General features: G+C 44.4%; 1 protein-coding gene across 2 annotated transcripts; it reads right to left on the bottom strand.

Moving 5' to 3' along the window:
* Positions 1–12: 12 nt before the first annotated feature.
* LOC133381305 (zinc finger protein 883-like) lies at positions 13–16,489 on the bottom strand. 2 transcript variants are annotated; one of them, XM_061620266.1, is made up of 3 exons: positions 16,433–16,489; positions 11,781–11,907; positions 13–1,814 (listed from the first exon to the last, which is right to left on the bottom strand). In XM_061620266.1, exons 1-3 carry the CDS (start codon positions 16,484–16,486, stop codon positions 100–102), a joined length of 1,896 nt encoding a protein of 631 aa, XP_061476250.1. In that variant the 5' UTR covers positions 16,487–16,489; the 3' UTR covers positions 13–99. The 2 variants fall into 2 exon arrangements, with proteins under 2 accessions (XP_061476250.1, XP_061476251.1); XM_061620267.1 differs by lacking the exon at positions 16,433–16,489 and adding an exon at positions 14,296–14,443.
* Positions 16,490–17,245: the final 756 nt, after the last annotated feature.

A 17,245-nucleotide genomic window follows, 5' to 3' on the forward strand; every position in this document is an offset into this window, starting at 1 on the left:
CCACACTCCAAGCATTTATAAGGTTTCTCCTTTGCATGAGTTCTGTGATGTCCTGTAAGGGACCCACTGTCAGTGAAGCTCTTTCCACACTCCAGGCATTTATAAGGTTTCTTCCCTGTGAGTTCTGTGATGCGAACTAAGGGAGTAACTGTATCTGAAGCTCTTTCCACACTCCATGCATTTATAAGGTTTGTCCCCTGTATGAATTCTTTGATGTGTAGTAAGATTACCACTTTCACTGAAGCTCTTTCCACATTCCAGGCATTTATAAGGTTTCTCCCCTGTATGAATTCGTTGATGTGATGTAAGGGAGCTACTGACAACGAAGTTCTTTCCACACTCCATGCATTCATAAGGTTTGTCCCCTGTATGAGTTCTTTGATGCAAAGTAAGGGAGTATCTGTATCTGAAGCTCTTTCCACACTGGAAGCATTTATAAGGCGTGTCCCCTCTATGAGTTCTTTGATGTCTACTAAGGTGGCTATGGTTACTGTAGCTCTTTCCACACTCCGTGCATTCATGATGTTTATCTCCTGTATGATTGCTTTGATGTAAAGTAAGGGAGAAACTGTGCCTGAAGCTCTTTCCACACTCCTTGCATTTATGAGGTTTCTCCTCTGTATGAGTTCTTTGATGTGAAGTAAGGGAGTAACTGTGACTGAAGCTCTTTCCACACTCCGAACATTTATGTGGATCGTCCCATGAATGAGTTATTTGATGTCTCATAAGGCTGCTTTTCCGAACGAAGCTCTTTCCACACTCCAAGCATTTATGGGGTTTGTCCCCTGAATGAATTATTTGATGTGTAACAAGGTTGCTTTTCTGAACGAAGCTCTTTCCACACTCCAAGCATTTATAAGGTTTCTCCCCTGTATGAGTTCTTTGATGTGAAATAAGGTAGTAACTGTGTCTGAAGCTCTTTCCACACTCCAAACATTTATGTGGTTTGTCCCATGAATGAGTTATTTGATGTCTAACAAGATTGCTTTTCTGATTGAAGCTCTTTCCACACTCCAAGCATTTATGTGGTTTGTCCCCTGAATGAGTTACTTGATGTATAACAAGGTTGCTTTTCTGAACGAAGCTCTTTCCACACTCCAAGCATTTATGTGGTTTGTCTCCTGAATGAGTTATCTGATGTGTAACAAGGCTGCTTTTCTGAATGAACCCCTTTCCACACTCCAAGCATTTATAAGGTTCCTCCCCTGTATGAATTCTTTGATGTAATCTAAGGGAGCTGTTGTTAATGAAGCTCTTTCCGCACTCAAGGCATTTGTAAGGTTTGTCCCCTGTATGAGTTCTGCGATGCAACGTAAGAGAGTAGCTCTGGCTGAAGCTCTTTCCACACTCCATGCATTGATAAGGTTTGTCTCCTGTATGAGTTCTGTGATGTCTAGTAAGATAGCGATTTGCACTGAAGCTTTTTCCACATTCAAGACATTGATACCCTGTATGAGTTTTTTGATGTCTCTGAAGACTGTAACTCTGATTAAAACTCTTTCCACACTCCAAGCATTTATAGGGTCTCTCTCTCATATACCTTGTCTGATGTGTACTCAAGCCTTTTTGGCAACTTAAGATTTTACTGTACTCAGGAGACATGCTCGTTATCTTTAGGTGAAAAGTGCTCTCCTGAATCTTATTTTCATCCCTGTGAGAAGCTCTGGATTCATCCCACAGGTTCTGTGTTTGTCTTCCCTCTTGTATCTCTGCTCCTTCCTCACTTCCCAAGTTTGGTTTCTCCTTCGGCTCCTTGGCTCTTTGTTGTGACACTTCTGATGGTTCTTCCTCAGCTGTGATCCTCCAGGTATCTCCTGGTGGAATAAAAAGGAAAGCTGGTAAAGTGCTATGGAGAAAGCCTGTGTATATAGCGGTCTGTTTACGGTTTGTACTTTATGGGACCTCTCTTTATCTCAGAGTATAACTGTCATAGTTCAAGGCATTGCACTGTGACTATGTTACAGAACTGTTTTAGCAGTAGCTGCTTGGTGTCAGGCTGTGAAGAAAGAGAGAGATCATAACTTTTAATACTTATAGATCAGGATCAGGTAAATTGATTTTGAGTGGTATGGGAAACCACAGGATCTCACTGGCTGGAGGTTCTAGAGATCAAAGTGTGGGCAGTTAGCTGTTTTTCCTCTGCTATTTCTAGACCCTGCCTTCTGAAGCAGAGGTGGCCACTTGGTGCAGCTGCTTCAAAAGCCCTTTTCAGGGCTCCACTACTTTTCCTGCTTTCCCCTGGATCTTTAATAGCTGAAGCCTGCCAGCTGCGTTTGTTGTGTTTTCCTGCCTGACCCAGGAGGTTCAACTTGCCCCAGTTCTCCTTCTTTAGGATTGGCCACCAGGGCTGGGAAAGGTATATTTGCTGAATGACAACAGAAGATTTATGTAACTTTAAAGTTGACAATGAGGACATGGAACTTGTCAAGGATTGTCAATACCTCGGCACAGTCATTAACCAAAATGGAGACAATAGTCAAGAAATCAGAAGAAGGCTAGGACTGGGGAGGGCAGCCGTGAGAGAACTAGAAAAGGTCCTCAAATGCAAAGATGTATCACTGAACACTAAAGTCAAGATCATTCAGTCCATGGTATTTCTGATCTCTATGTATGGATGTGAAAGTTGGACAGTGAAAAAAGCAGATAAGAGAAAAATCAACTCATTTGAAATGTGTTGGAGGAGAGCTTTGTGCGTACCACGGACTGCGAAAAAGACCAATGATTGGGTGTTAGAACAAATTAAACCAGAACTATCACTAGAAGCTAAAATGATGAAACTGAGGTTATCATACTTCGGACACACAATGAGAAGACGTGATTCACTAGAAAAGACAATAATGCTGGGAAAAACAGAAGGACGTAGAAAAAGAGGAAGACCAAACAAGAGATGGATTGATTCCATAAAGGAAGCCACAGACCTGAACTTACAAGATCTGAACAGGGTGGTTCATGACAGATGCTTTCGGAGGTCGCTGATTCATAGGGTCGCCATAAGTCGTAATCGACTTGGAGGCACATAACAACAAACAAATCCTGACTTCTGGAGATCCCTTCCCTGCAAGATCGATCTTTCACATCTGTACCCTGTGCCTACCCTTGAGTGTGTGTGGCTGTGTTTTTTGCCTACTGCCATATACCTTGCGTACTTGCTCCTTCGTGCCTGTGTACGTTGAGTATGTGTTAGCTTAGGTATGGTTAAGATTATTCAGCTAATTCCCTCAACCCAAAGAAATGCATATTATTACTAAGCTATCCCTATTGAAGTTAATAATGTATTCTTCCTGAAGTGTTAAAACGTGTATTTTGATTCTGTGTGTGTATGCTCAATAAATATCCCCATTTAAGGCCTGTGTGTGTGTGTAAGTTACAGAATAAATCTGCCAAGATGCGCTATTGCATCTTGTACGTATGTATGTGAAACACATTGTCTTCTCAGGCAGTTTGCTAACAGAAGGCCTGAATTAATATTCTGTTAATAATACTTGGCTGATGAAGATCAGAAGGGAGGCAGCGGCTGTGAGTCTGCCCTGTGTAAAGACAGAGGAAGGTTACACAATTGGATCAGCTAAACTGTCCGAACGGCCAAAAGTCCAGCTACAGGAGATGTGGGGTCAGAGGAAGATTGTCTTGAAGCCCAACCAAGAGTATCTGAATTAAAATAAATGGGCAAGGAACGAAAGGAACATGGTGGTTAGAGTCTACTACCGACCACCCAATCAAGAAGAAGACGAAGATGAAACTTTTGCAAAGCAAATTGCCAATGTTTTGAGGAGGCATGATATAGTACTAATGGGGGACTTCTGTTATTCCAATATCTGTTGGGAGACAAATTCTGCCAAATACGGCCCCTCCAAGAAATTCCTGACTTGTGTTGCTCATAACTTTCTGCCACAGAAAGTGGAGGATCAACCATCCTTGACTTGATTCTAACCAATAGAGATGACTTAGTGGATGAAGTGGCAGTTATAGGAACTTAGATTTGAGCAACAGCTGAGTGTAGCCATATGCATCCCCTGGACTTTAGCAAAGCCAATTTTAATAAACTCAGAACAATGGTAAGTAAGGTCCCATGGCAAGGAACCCAAATGAGAGGAGGAGTCCAAGATGGGTGGGACTTTCTAAAAAAGGAAATTCGAAATGCACAATTACAAACAATTCCAACACGGGAAAAAGCTGGAAGACAGCAGCAGAAGTCAATGTGGCTTCACAAAAAGGTTAGAGGTGACGTGAAAACAAAAAAGGACACATAGGAAGTGGAAAGGCGGCCAGGCCACAAAGGAAGAGTATAGACAGGTAGCACAGAATTTCAGGGACGGTGTCAGGAACACTAAAGCTGAGAACAAGCTGATGTTAGCGAGGGATGCTAAAAGCAACAAAAAAGCTTTTTTCAGGTACACTCATAGTAAAAGACAGAACGGAAATTGTGGTATAGCTATGGTATAGTATAGGATGGCAAAGTGATAACAGATGACAAAGAAAAGGCAGAAGTGCTCAAATGCTACTTTGGCTCAGTCTTCTCCCAAAAGAGGGTCTGTGATCCTTTGATTCTTATTACTGCTATTATTCTTACCTTTTTTAGAATGAAACTCAAAGCGACTTACAAAAACAAAAAATCTCAAAAACATATACAAAATAAAGATCACAATATTGAAATAGAAATCAAAACTATGTACCAAGCAAAACTCAAAAAACAAGAAATAAATAAATCACAAAACAATATACAATACAATTCAAATGCAGCACAACATACCATTAGGAGTTATCTTGCAAGCCTAAGTAGACAAAAATAACTAGATAAAGAGATATCCTAATGGATACTCTTATTCTTTTCAACTGAACTCCAAAACCTGTATCAATCTTCCTTTATAGGTTTCAAGAGACTTATTTGATTTCAAACTCTTATGAGGGTTTGCACTCCCCATTTGGTGAAGCTGCGGCAGTTTACTTTTGAGATTCTTTGTCTCTGCAGGGGAGAAATAGGTCCTGTAATAGCCATTATTTATTATTATAATTATTAAAAATATTTCTATCCCACCTTTCTACCCTACAATAGGGCACTCAAGGCAGCTCACAATAAAACCATACACAATAAAATCACAAAAACATAAACATAGATTAAAAATACAGTTACAAAATTTAGAGGAATGATATTAAAAGGGACTAAAGAGGTAAAAACTGCAAAGGGTGAAAATAAAATCAGTCACAGGCTCTACTTTCAGTCCCTCCCGAAGGCTCTCTGGAACAAGATGGTTTTCAGAAATCTCCGGAAAACCATCAGGGAGGAAGCAAGCAGGCTTCTTGGGGTTGGGTATTCCAGAGCTTGGGGGCCAAAGCTGAAAAGGCAAGTCTGGCATCTTTCATTCCGAGCACACACAGAAGACCAAAGGCAACCATTCTTAAATCACAGGCAGGTATATATGGGCTTAAGCAGTCCCTCAGTTACATTGGTCCAAGGCAGTTTAGGGCTTTAAAGGTCAGAACCAGCACTTTGAATTGGGCATGGAAACAAACTGGGAGCCAGTGAAGTCGATAAAACACAGGGGTGATATGCTCCCTGTGCCATCATCCAGTTAACATTTTGGCTGCCGCATTTTGAACCAACTATAATTTCTGAACCGTTTTCGAAGGCAGCCCCACGTACAGTGTGTTACAGTAATCAAGCCTCGATGTCACCGATGCCTGTGGCCAAGTCAACTGCTTCCAGGAACGGGCACAGCTGGTAGACCAGTTTGAGGTGGCCAAAAGCCACAGCCACCTAATATTCAAGTAGCAGGGCAGGATCCAGGAGGACTCCCAAACTGCAAACCTGCTCCTTCAAGGGGAGCACCACCCCATCCAGAACAAGTTGCAGCCCTGTCCCTGGTGCACTTTCCCCCCTTGACCAGTCTTGTCTGGATTAAGTTTCAGTTTGTCAGCCCACATCCAGCCCTTCAGTCTCTAGGCACTTGTTTAGGAGGAGCACTCCCTCCCTGCAGTCAGATGGTAGGGAGAGATAGAGATGTGGGTCATCAGCATATTGATGATACTGAACTCCAGCTCTCTGGATGATCTCTCCCAGTGGTTTAATATAGATTTTAAAGAGCATGGGAGACAGAATGGAGCCCTGTGGGGCCACATAGGCCAATGCCCAGGGGGTAGAGCAGTAGTCTCCCAGCACCACTTTCTGGGACCTGTCCGTCAAGTAGGATTGGAACTGTTGTAAAACAGTGTCTCCCAATCCCATCCCAGCTAGACAGCCCAAATGGATACAATGGTCATTGGTACTGAAAGCCACTGAGAGGTCCAGCAGCACCAACAGGGATGCACTCGCACTGTCTGATGCCTGGTCATCAAGCAGAGCAACCAAGTTAAGAGTTAAGCAGCACAGCGAAAAGAGGGTAAGTAGCTCCCATTTATTCCATTATTGAATTGAAGTAAAACAGCTCAGAGCAATAAGTAATAAGGGCAGCCCAAGCTCACCCTGAGCTAGGAGCCAAATCCTGAAAGAACCTATATCTTAGGAGACAGATCCTAGGAGAAGAAAGCCCATAGAAAGCTAGTTTTCAACACCACCCTAGCAGGAAAGCTTCAGGGGACACTGTAAACAAGGCTAAATTCCAGTCGGAGAGAAGGGGGAAAAGGAAACTCCACCGACACATACAGGGAGAGAGTCAGCTCAGTCCTTGCTAAAAAGGGCAGCTTCAGCCTTCCTGAAACACAACCACAAGCTCTGTTTCCCTAGGTTAAAGAAAGGTCAGGCTGTTCTAGGTGGGAAAACAACAAACACAAAAGACTTGCCTGGAAGGCGCAGCCCCTTGCTTACATTAAAAGCAGCCAAAAACTTAAACAGCCCCGCCCCTCGCTCAAGAAGGAAGGAAGCCTGAGAGAATACTAAAGTGTTAAGCCCCAGCTGATAGCCATCAGCCTCAAGTAACACATCATTGGCTGGCAGCAGTAGCTGGGAGGAACCAGCCACACATATAAAGTCAGAGCACCCTAGCGAGGGAGCCTCCTCCATGAGCTAGAGGGAGCCCCAGCTGACGAAGCGTCAAGGCGAGTTAAGCAGCACAGCGAGTTCGGCAGCAGGGCGAGGAGGCCAGGGCCCCCCACTCTGCCCGTCTGTTCCCTGACCTCAACTAAACCGCAGTCTCCAACCCATTGACGTAATAAACCTTAAACAAAACTATGCAGGTAAGAAGCCAGCAGGGGTGTGGGGGCTTTCCAGTGTTTTGCACTGCCTGCAGCATGTACGACTATCTGCCTGTTGGACAGAAGTCGTGGGTGTGCTCTCGGTGCAATGAGCTCCTGGCTCTCCGGGAACGACTTCATTTCCTTGAGGCCAAGGTGGCGGACCTGGAAAAGCTGAGAGAGGCAGAGAGGTGTGTGGAGGAGGCCTTCAGGGACGTTATAGCTGTGTCCCACTCCAACGATGATAACTCTCCTGCTATCATGGAGAACGATGGTCTCGGGGAAGGAGAGCATCCAGCTGAGGAAGAGGGAAACGATCCCTTAGAAGGGACCCATTCCTTGGGGGATGAGCAGCTATCCTCCCGTGCCGAGGATATATCTCCAGGGGGTGGAGGGATCCTTGTAGTGGGTGATTCGATCATTAGGAACATAGACAGTGGGGTGTGTGATGGGCGTGTAGACCGCAAGGTGTTTTGCCTGCCTGGTGCGAAGGTTGCGGATATCGCCCGTCCTTTAGATAGTTTGGTAGACAGTGCTGGGAAGGAGTCAGTGGTCGTGGTGCACGTTGGCACCAACGACATGGGGAAATGCAGCCGTGAGGTCCTGGAAGCAAAATTTAGGTTGCTAGGTAGGATGCTGAAAGCCAGGACCTCCAAGGTGGCTTTCTCCGAAATGCTACCGGTTCCACATGCAGGACCAGCCAGACAGGCCCAGCTTCGCAGTCTCAATGCGTGGATGAGACGATGGTGTCGGGTGGAAGGGTTCGGATTTGTTAGGCACTGGGGAACATTTTGGGACAAGCCGGGCCTGTACAAAAGGGACGGGCTCCACTTGAACCAGAATGGAACCAGACTGCTGGCACTTAAAATTAAAAAGGTAGCAGAGCAGCTTTTAAACTGACTGAGGGGGGAAACCCAACAGGAGCTGAGAAAGGTCCGGTTCGGAATAAACCTCCCCCCTGGGATAAAAACCAAAGAAATGATGAAATTTTAAAAGGGGTAGGCCTAGAAGTAGGCATTGTGAGAGCAGGGGCACAGGATATAAATTCAGAAGAGCAAAATTACCACAGGCCTAACCACAAGTGCCAAAGACACTTGAAGAGAGACACTGCTTACAAGTGCCTGTACGCTAATGCTAGGAGCCTCCGAACCAAGATGGGAGAACTGGAGTGCTTGGTCTTAGAGAAGAGCATTGATATAGTGAGCATAACCGAGACCTGGTGGAATGGAGAAAACCAGTGGGATACGGTTATCCCTGGATATAAACTATATCGGAAGGACAGGGAAGGACGTATTGGTGGCGGAGTCGCTCTATACGTGAAAGAAGGCATTGAATCCAGCAAGCTCGAAAAACCAAAAGAGGCAGACTCCTCCACAGAATCGTTGTGGGTGGTGATACCATGCCCCAGGAGGGACTTAATACTGGGAACGATCTATCGTCCCCCTGATCAAAATGCTCAGGGAGACCTTGAGATGAGATATGAAATTGAGGAAGCATCCAAACTAGGAAATGTGGTAGTAATGGGTGACTTCAACTACCCGGACATAGACTGGCTGCATATGTGTTCCAGTCATGACAAAGAAGCAAAGTTTCTAGATATTCTAAATGACTATTCCCTAGATCAGTTGGTCATGGAACCGACCAGAGGGACGGCAACCCTGGACTTAATCCTCAGTGGGGACCGGGACCTGGTGCGAGATGTAAGTGTTGTTGAACCGATTGGCAGCAGTGACCACAGTGCTATTAAATTAAACATACATGTAACTGGCCAATTGCCAAGAAAATCCAACACGGTCACATTTGACTTCAAAAGAGGAAACTTCACAAAAATGAGGGGATTGGTAAAAAGAAAGCTGAAAAACAAAGTCCAGAGGGTCACATCACTCAAAAATGCTTGGAAGTTGTTTAAAAACACTATATTAGAAGCTCAACTGGAGTGCATACCGCAGATCAGAAAAGGTACCGCCAGGGCCAAGAAGATGCCAGCATGGTTAACAAGCAAAGTCAAGGAAGCTCTTAGAGGCAAAAAGTCTTCCTTCAGAAAATGGAAGTCTTGTCCGAATGAAGAAAATAAAAAAGAACACAAACTCTGGCAAAAGAAATGCAAGAAGACAATAAGGGATGCTAAAAAAGAATTTGAGGACCACATTGCTAAGAACATAAAAACCAACAACAAAAAATTCTATAAATACATTCAAAGCAGGAGACCATCTAGGGAGACAATTGGACCCTTGGATGATAAGGGAGTCAAAGGTGTACTAAAGAACGATAAGGAGATTGCAGAGAAGCTAAATGAATTCTTTGCATCTGTCTTCACAGTGGAAGATATAGGGCAGATCCCTGAACCTGAACTAACATTTGCAGGAAGGGATTCTGAGGAACTAAGACAAATAGTGGTAACGAGAGAGGAAGTTCTAAGCTTAATGGACAATATAAAAACTGACAAATCACCGGGCCCGGATGGCATCCACCCAAGAGTTCTCAAATAACTCAAAGGTGAAATTGCTGATCTGCTAACTAAAATATGTAACTTGTCCCTCGGGTCCTCCTCCATGCCTGAGGACTGGAAAGTGGCAAATGTAACACCAATCTTCAAAAAGGGATCCAGAGGGGATCCCAGAAATTACAGGCCAGTTAGCTTAACTTCTGTCCCTGGAAAACTGGTAGAAAGTATTATTAAAGCTAGATTAACCAAGCACATAGAAGAACAAGCCTTGCTGAAGCAGAGCCAGCATGGCTTCTGCAAGGGAAAGTCCTGTCTCAGTAACGTATTAGAATTCTTTGAGAGTGTCAACAAGCATATAGATAGAGGTGATCCAGTGGACATAGTGTACTTAGACTTTCAAAAAGCGTTTGACAAGGTACTTCACCAAAGGCTTCTGAGGAAGCTTAGCAGTCATGGAATGAGAGGTCCTCTTGTGGATAAGGAATTGGTTAAGAAGCAGAAAGCAGAGAGTAGGAATAAACGGACAGTTCTCCCAATGGAGGGCTGTAGAAAGTGGAGTCCCTCAAGGGTCGGTATTGGGACCTGTACTTTTCAACTTGTTCATTAATGACCTAGAATTAGGAGTGAGCAGTGAAGTGGCCAAGTTTGCTGACGACACTAAATTGTTCAGGGTTGTTAAAACAAAAAGGGATTGCGAAGAGCTCCAAAAAGACCTCTCCAAACTGAGTGAATGGGCAGAAAAATGGCAAATGCAATTCAATATAAACAAGTGTAAAATTATGCATATTGGAGCAAAAAATCTGAATTTCACATATACGCTCATGGGGTCTGAACTGGCGGTGACCGACCAGGAGAGAGACCTCGGGGTTGTAGTGGACAGCACGATGAAAATGTCGACCCAGTGTGCGGCAGCTGTGAAAAAGGCAAATTCCATGCTAGCGATAATTAGAAAAGGTATTGAAAATAAAACAGCCGATATCATAATGCCGTTGTATAAATCTATGGTGCGGCCGCATTTGGAATACTGTGTACAGTTCTGGTCGCCTCATCTCAAAAAGGGTATTATAGAGTTGGAAAAGGTTCAGAAGAGGGCAACCAGAATGATCAAGGGGATGGAGCGACTCCCTTATGAGGAAAGGTTGCAGCATTTGGGGCTTTTTAGTTTAGAGAAAAGGCGGGTCAGAGGAGACATGATAGAAGTGTATAAAATTATGCATGGCATTGAGAAAGTGGATAGAGAAAAGTTCTTCTCCCTCTCTCATAATACTAGAACTCGTGGACATTCAAAGAAGCTGAATGTTGGAAGATTCAGGACAGACAAAAGGAAGTACTTCTTTACTCAGCGTATAATTAAACTATGGAATTTGCTCCCACAAGACACAGTAATGGCCACCAGCTTGGATGGCTTTAAAAGAAGATTAGACAAATTCATGGAGGACAGGGCTATCAATGGCTACTAGCCGTGATGGCTGTGCTCTGCCACCCTAGTCAGAGGCAGCATGCTTCTGAAAACCAGTTGCCGGAAGCCTCAGGAGGGGAGAGTGTTCTTGCACTCGGGTCCTGCTTGCGGGCTTCCCCCAGGCACCTGGTTGGCCACTGTGAGAACAGGATGCTGGACTAGATGGGCCACTGGCCTGATCCAGCAGGCTCTTCTTATGTTCTTATGTTCAAGGCGGTCTCTGTCCCATGACCAGACGTGAAGCCTGATTGGAAAGGATCTAGATAATCCAATTCATCCAGGAAAACTTGGAGCTGAGCAGCCACTACCTTCTCAATCACCTTGCCGAAAAAGGGGAGATGAGAGACTGGGAGGAACTTGTTAAGGTCTGCTCTGTTCATTAGGAAAGGTAAAAAGAAAAAAAGAGAATCAAGGCAAATAATTCATAGCAGATTATTCCCTTTGCTATGATGGCTGTATTAGCATCACCATCAGGGGCATTATGGGGATAATGAATCATGTTCTGCTTGTGATCTTACCATGCGTGTCTGGCTGGCCACTGTGAAAAAATAATCCTGGACTACACAGACCTTTGGTTTAACCCAGCAGAACTCTTTATGTTATTATGCCCCAGTTAAGTCAATCAGCACCCTTGTAACGATCTAACTGGTAACACCACCAACAGGAATTCATACCTTCCATAGATATTAAGGGGAACAATATCCTTACCCAGAGAGGTCATCGTCTCATGAATCTCCCGCATGACCTGCTTGTACAGAGGTCTCTGGCCTGGATCTAGGAGGACACTTTCCTCCTCAGTGAAATGCAAGGACACCTCCTCGAAGGTCACAACTCCCTGGAACAAAAGAACAATTGCCTTCCTCATAAATACTCTCAGGCAAGGTGTAGACATCATCTCCCTTCCTCACAGTTTGAAGAGAGATGTGGCAAGGGCAAGTGGGGATTTTTCCTTCAGTATTCATAAATTATCTCAAGTCCAGACGGCATTTACCTGAGAGGTCTTAAAGAACTCGAATGTGACATTGCTGATCTTCTAACAAAAACACATTCTCCCAAAGACTGACATTCTTATCTGAGGACCAGCCAATGTATTACATTTAAAAAAGGGGGAGAGGGATAATAATAATTAAATAATAATTTAATTTTTGTGTCGCCTATCTGGCCAAGGCCACTCTAGGCGACGTACACAATTAAATTCCAGTAAAATACAATTTAAAATACGATTTAAAATACATAGCAATACAATACAGTCGACAGTAAAGGATTAAGTTACAGCATAAAACAGTATGTAAACAACGGGCATTCAGTAATAGTGATAAAAGCTTAGCCCACCCCGGAGGTCCCGAAGGCCTGTCCAAAGAGCCAGGTTTTTAATGCTCGGCGAAATGCATCCAAGGAAGGGGCATGTCGAAGATCGAACGGGAGGGAGTTCCAGAGAGTGGGGGCCGCCACTGAAAATGCCCTCTCCCTAGTTCCCACCAACCTAGCTGTTTTCGTTGGTGGTACTGAGAGAAGGCCCTGCGTGGCTGATCTAGTCAGGCGGCTAAGTTGGTGGTACTGGAGGTGCTCCTTCAGGTAAACTGGGCCGAGACCGTATAGGGCTTTAAAGGTTAATACCAACACCTTGAATTGGGCCCGGAAAGCAACTGGAAGCCAGTGTAGATGAACTAACACCGGCGTAATGTGATCACGGTGGCGGCTATTTGTAAGTAAATGGGCCGCCGCATTTTGTACCAGCTGTAGTTTCCGGGTCGTTTTCAAGGGTAGCCCCACGTAGAGCGCACTGCAGTAGTCCAGTCGAGAGGTGACCAGTGCATGCACTACCAGTGGGAGGTGATGAGCAGGGAGGTAGGGTTGCAGCCTCCGTATCAGGTGTAACTGATACCAAGCTGCCCGGCTCACTGCCGAAATCTGAGCCTCCATGGACAGCTTGGAGTCAAGAATAACCCCGAGGCTGCGGACCTGATACTTCAGGGGCAATCTTACCCCATTGAGTTCCAGGTCAACAATACCCAACTTTCCCCTGTCACCCACAAGCAGTACCTCGGTTTTATCAGGATTGAGCTTCAGCCTGTTTCTTCCCATCCATCCACTCACGGATTCCAGGCACTTGGATAAGGTCTCTACAGCCAACTCCAGTGAAGATTTAAACGAGAGATAGAGCTGCGTGTCATCAGCATATTGGTGACACTGCAGCCCAAATCTCCTGATGATACCACCCAGCGGTTTTAAATAGATGTTAAATAGCATGGGAGAGAGAATAGAACCCTGTGGCACTCCACAAGTGAGAGGCCAAGGGTCTGAAATCTCATCCCCCAATGCTACCTGTTGATGCCTGTCAGAGAGAAAGGAACGGAACCACTGTAAAACAGTGCCTCCTATTCCCAACCCTCCCAGGCGATCTAACAGGATACCGTGGTCAACGGTATCAAAAGCCGCTGAGAGATCCAGGAGGACAAGGAAGGTGAATTCTCCCCTATCCATAGCCCTCCTCATATCATCAACCAAAGCGACCAAGGCTGTTTCAGTACCATGTCCAGTCCTGAAACCCGATTGGTATGGATCCAAATAATCCGTTTCCTCCAAGTGTGCTGACAGCTGATTTGCCACCACTCGCTCAATGATCTTGCCCAAGAATGGTAAATTCGAAATAGGGCGAAAGTTGTTCAAAACTTGGGGATCCAAGGAGGACTTTTTCAAGATAGGTCTTACAATTGCCTCCTTGAGGGCCGGTGGCATTACACCCTCCTTCAAGGATGCATTTACCACCGCCCTAATCCCTTCGCCCAATCCAGGAGGTATCCTGGAAATCAGATTAGCTTAGTATCTGTTTAGCAGAAAACATAATTAAAGATAGAATTACCAAACCTAGAGTAATTACAGCACTCATAGGATAAGAGGAAAGATGCTCTCATGGTTCAGTAACTGTTTAATGATTGGGAAAAGTGAGAGTAGGAATTGTAAATAACTCCCAGGTCAACCCCCTTGCTCCAGGGCAATTGATCTTGGCCAGCACAACCTGTGCCACTTTTACCAGGGTTGAGTTAAACCAAATATCAACCCTGTAAGGTAGGGAGACTGCCACCACCCCTTAACCTGGTCTCCCATTCTGGGCCAAGGGGAAACCCAAAATGCCAGAACAATAGACCTGCCACGTATTCCAAAGGACAAGAGCCAAACTATAGTCCTTGTCCTGGGGCTTAAGACAATAAGACCCAATTACATGGTAGCTTGTGTCTAAATAGCCAAGGTGCTCCATTGTGTTCCTCCATGATGATGGCAGGAAAGAACTTATGCCAATGTATTGCTCCAAATTTCATCACTTTACTCCCACAATCTTCTGGGTTAAGCCGGCTGCAAACAGATTTTTTTTTCTGGAAACAACACAGAAATGAGCACTAAATTTCCACTAGATTCCCAAAGGTGGCTTTTGTGAAAAATCAAATAAAATGCAGAAATGATCAGGTAAGGAACTGTTGGGAAAATGGAATAAACTGCTGTCTGAATGCAGCCCTAGTCTGCATCTGTGCTGAAATTGTTTTTTCATTTGTTCTTATTGTTTCATCATGTATTGTTTGCCGCCTTGGGCTCCTTTGGGAGGAAGGGCAGGATAAAAATGTGACAAGAACATCATCCAAGTTACTGTACTGTCACTAAATCTTGGGAGACCAAATTCCATCATTAATTATGCTTAATGTGAAGAAGTACTTTCTTTTGTCTGCCCTGAATCTTCCAACCTTCAGATTCGTTCAGTGGCTCCGAGTTCTAGTATTATGAGAGAGGGAGAAAAATATCTCTCTATCCACTTTCTTCACATCATGATTAATTTTATACACCTCTATTATGTCCCTAAGTTGGTATAGCACAGTGGGGAGGAGAGCCTGGCTGGGAGTCCAGAGTCTGTGAGTTCAAATCCCCACTTGTGTCTCCTGGGTTAGGGTTAGGCCAGCTAAAGATCACCCCCACAGGGAGTGGCTCAGGGGTTACTTGCCCTGCCACCTGTGCAGCCGTGGGCAAGTTGCAGAGTCCCAAGGAGCCCAGTTGCCCCCCAGCTGGCAGTTGCAGACAAGGAAGGGGCTGGCTTGTGCAGTTGTGGCAAGCTGAACAGGCCCTAGCCAGCTGGGGAGAACTAGCCTCAGAGGGAGGCAATGGTAACGCCCTTCTGAATATTGCTTACCATGAAATCCCTATTCATAGGGTCGCCATAAGTCGGGATCGACTTGAAGGCAGTCCATTTCCATTTTTCATTATGTCCCTCCTTACTTGCGTTTTTTCTGAATGATGGTTGCTTGTAAGCAACCTATTTATTGAGCATTCAACCTGATTTTTTTGTAGGAAGAGAGTGGGATGTTGTTCTCAGCAATCTGCATCAGTTCCAGGAAAAGCTTCACTGGCTCAACGTTTTGTCTGCCAGACTATGTTCAAAAGGATGAGGGCCACCTGATTGCTTGGTTAAATTCAGTGGCAATATTAATTCTGGGGGAGAAGGAAACTGCGGAGGGCTGGCAGGTGGGTATTTTAATAATAACCCCATTATTAATATATCAAGGCTTAACCAATGAGCAAACAAAGTAACATAAAGAAGCTGCTATAATAATAGTAATAATGATAATAATAATTCCAAGCAAAAGAAGAAAATGCAGTGCTTTAAAATAACAGGGCTCAGTTGCTGTTAACATATCTCATTTCATCCGTCACCAAATATGCAAGCATTCCTGAGAAATGCTTAAAACAGTGATTCTCAAACGGTGCACCCAGGCACACTGGTGCACCCTAAGAGGTGGCTAGGTGTGCCTCAAATATTATGAAAGTATATTTTAAAAATGAGAAGAAACCCATTTATATAGGGTAAGTAATAGTTTTCTATAGTTTAAGATATTTTTATTCATAGTTTAAAATATATTATTTTTAATTTTGTACACTAAATGCACCAGAAAATTTTTATATGTTTTACAGTGTGCCGCAAACCAGAAACGTTTGAGAACCCCTGCCTTAAAACATAGCCCCCCACACACAGCAATCCAGACCGGGGGGGGGGGGTAGGAGTCAGAAGGCGCCCAGACTGCATCCTCAAACCCATGGAGTCAGCTGGGTGGCCCTTAAAGGTGGCCCCTTCGTTTTTTTCACTGTCTCCCTCCTAGCTACCCACTGACCCAAGGTGTTCAGCACAGCAAGTTGGGGGGGGGGGCGAGAGAAGTCAAAAGGAGCCCAGCCTGCATCTTCAAACCCACGGAGGCAGCAAAAGGTGGACTCCCCTGGTTTTTTCACTATCCCCCTCCTCGCTACCCACTGACCCAAACTGTGCACTTTAATCTTGGGGTAGGACCCTCGCCCCCGCCCTTCCCAGCAAAGAAACTCACCTGCTCGCTCACTGCATAGTTCTCGATTAGGCGGGACAGGAAAGGGAAGCCCATCTTTTGCACTCTTCCCTTCTGCTCTAGGAACAGCTGCTCTATAGTTGTTGTTAAGCATTAAAGAGCCCAGGGGAAGAAATTGCTTGCCTGCTTGCGCACAGAGACGTTCAGCACTTTTCTGAACTGTGTGTCACTCTTATAGGAGTTTCCTAAAAATAGCCTACGCGTATTGTTGACCTGCTAGAATTCTGTGTGAAGAGGGTTTTTTTTTAATGATATGTGTGGAGCAACATTCAGCTATGGCCACATCTACCCCATGCATTTGAAGCACTCGTTTATTGATTTAACACATATACCACTTCATTGTGTAAACACTCTAAGCGGTTTACAAAAAAAATTAAAATTATCAATACAACAGTAAAAAGCAAGTAATCCAAAACATTTATAAAACAATTAAAACAGCAAAAAGATTAAAACACAACACATCAACATCTATGTTTCTGGATATTTATTTTATTGACGACGCTGAAGTTGGTTCCTAGTTCCCAGTTCCTTATCTGTGTGAAATTTCAGTCACTAACAAAGAAGAAAAGTTGACAGCTACAGCAACGTCAAGCCAAATTTAAAATGCCCCTGAAGCCCAAAATAAATAATGGGGTACCCTGTATGATATATCGCTGTAATCAGAAGACTCTCCCCGTCAAGACCGACAATAAATTTATACAATCAAAATTATCAGGATTCCGATATTATCATAAATACATAATGATGTCATAAAATCATAAATAATAAGTAACTGGGGGTACGCACCCCAAAATC

The sequence above is a fragment of the Rhineura floridana genome, chromosome 3 (assembly GCF_030035675.1).
Source record: "Rhineura floridana isolate rRhiFlo1 chromosome 3, rRhiFlo1.hap2, whole genome shotgun sequence".
Lineage (NCBI taxonomy): Eukaryota > Metazoa > Chordata > Lepidosauria > Squamata > Rhineuridae > Rhineura > Rhineura floridana.

Bases quoted from the DNA above. Each gene is read 5' to 3' on its own strand.
- LOC133381305 (XM_061620266.1), bottom strand. From the start codon at position 16,486: ATGGGCTTCCCTTTCCTGTCCCGCCTAATCGAGAACTATGCAGTGAGC. The intron at 11,908-16,432 runs GTGAGTTTCTTT...CTTTTGTTCCAG, and splicing joins ACTATGCAGTGAGCGAGCAG to GGAGTTGTGACCTTCGAGGA. The intron at 1,815-11,780 runs GTAAGGATATTG...TTATTCCACCAG, and splicing joins TGAGACGATGACCTCTCTGG to GAGATACCTGGAGGATCACA.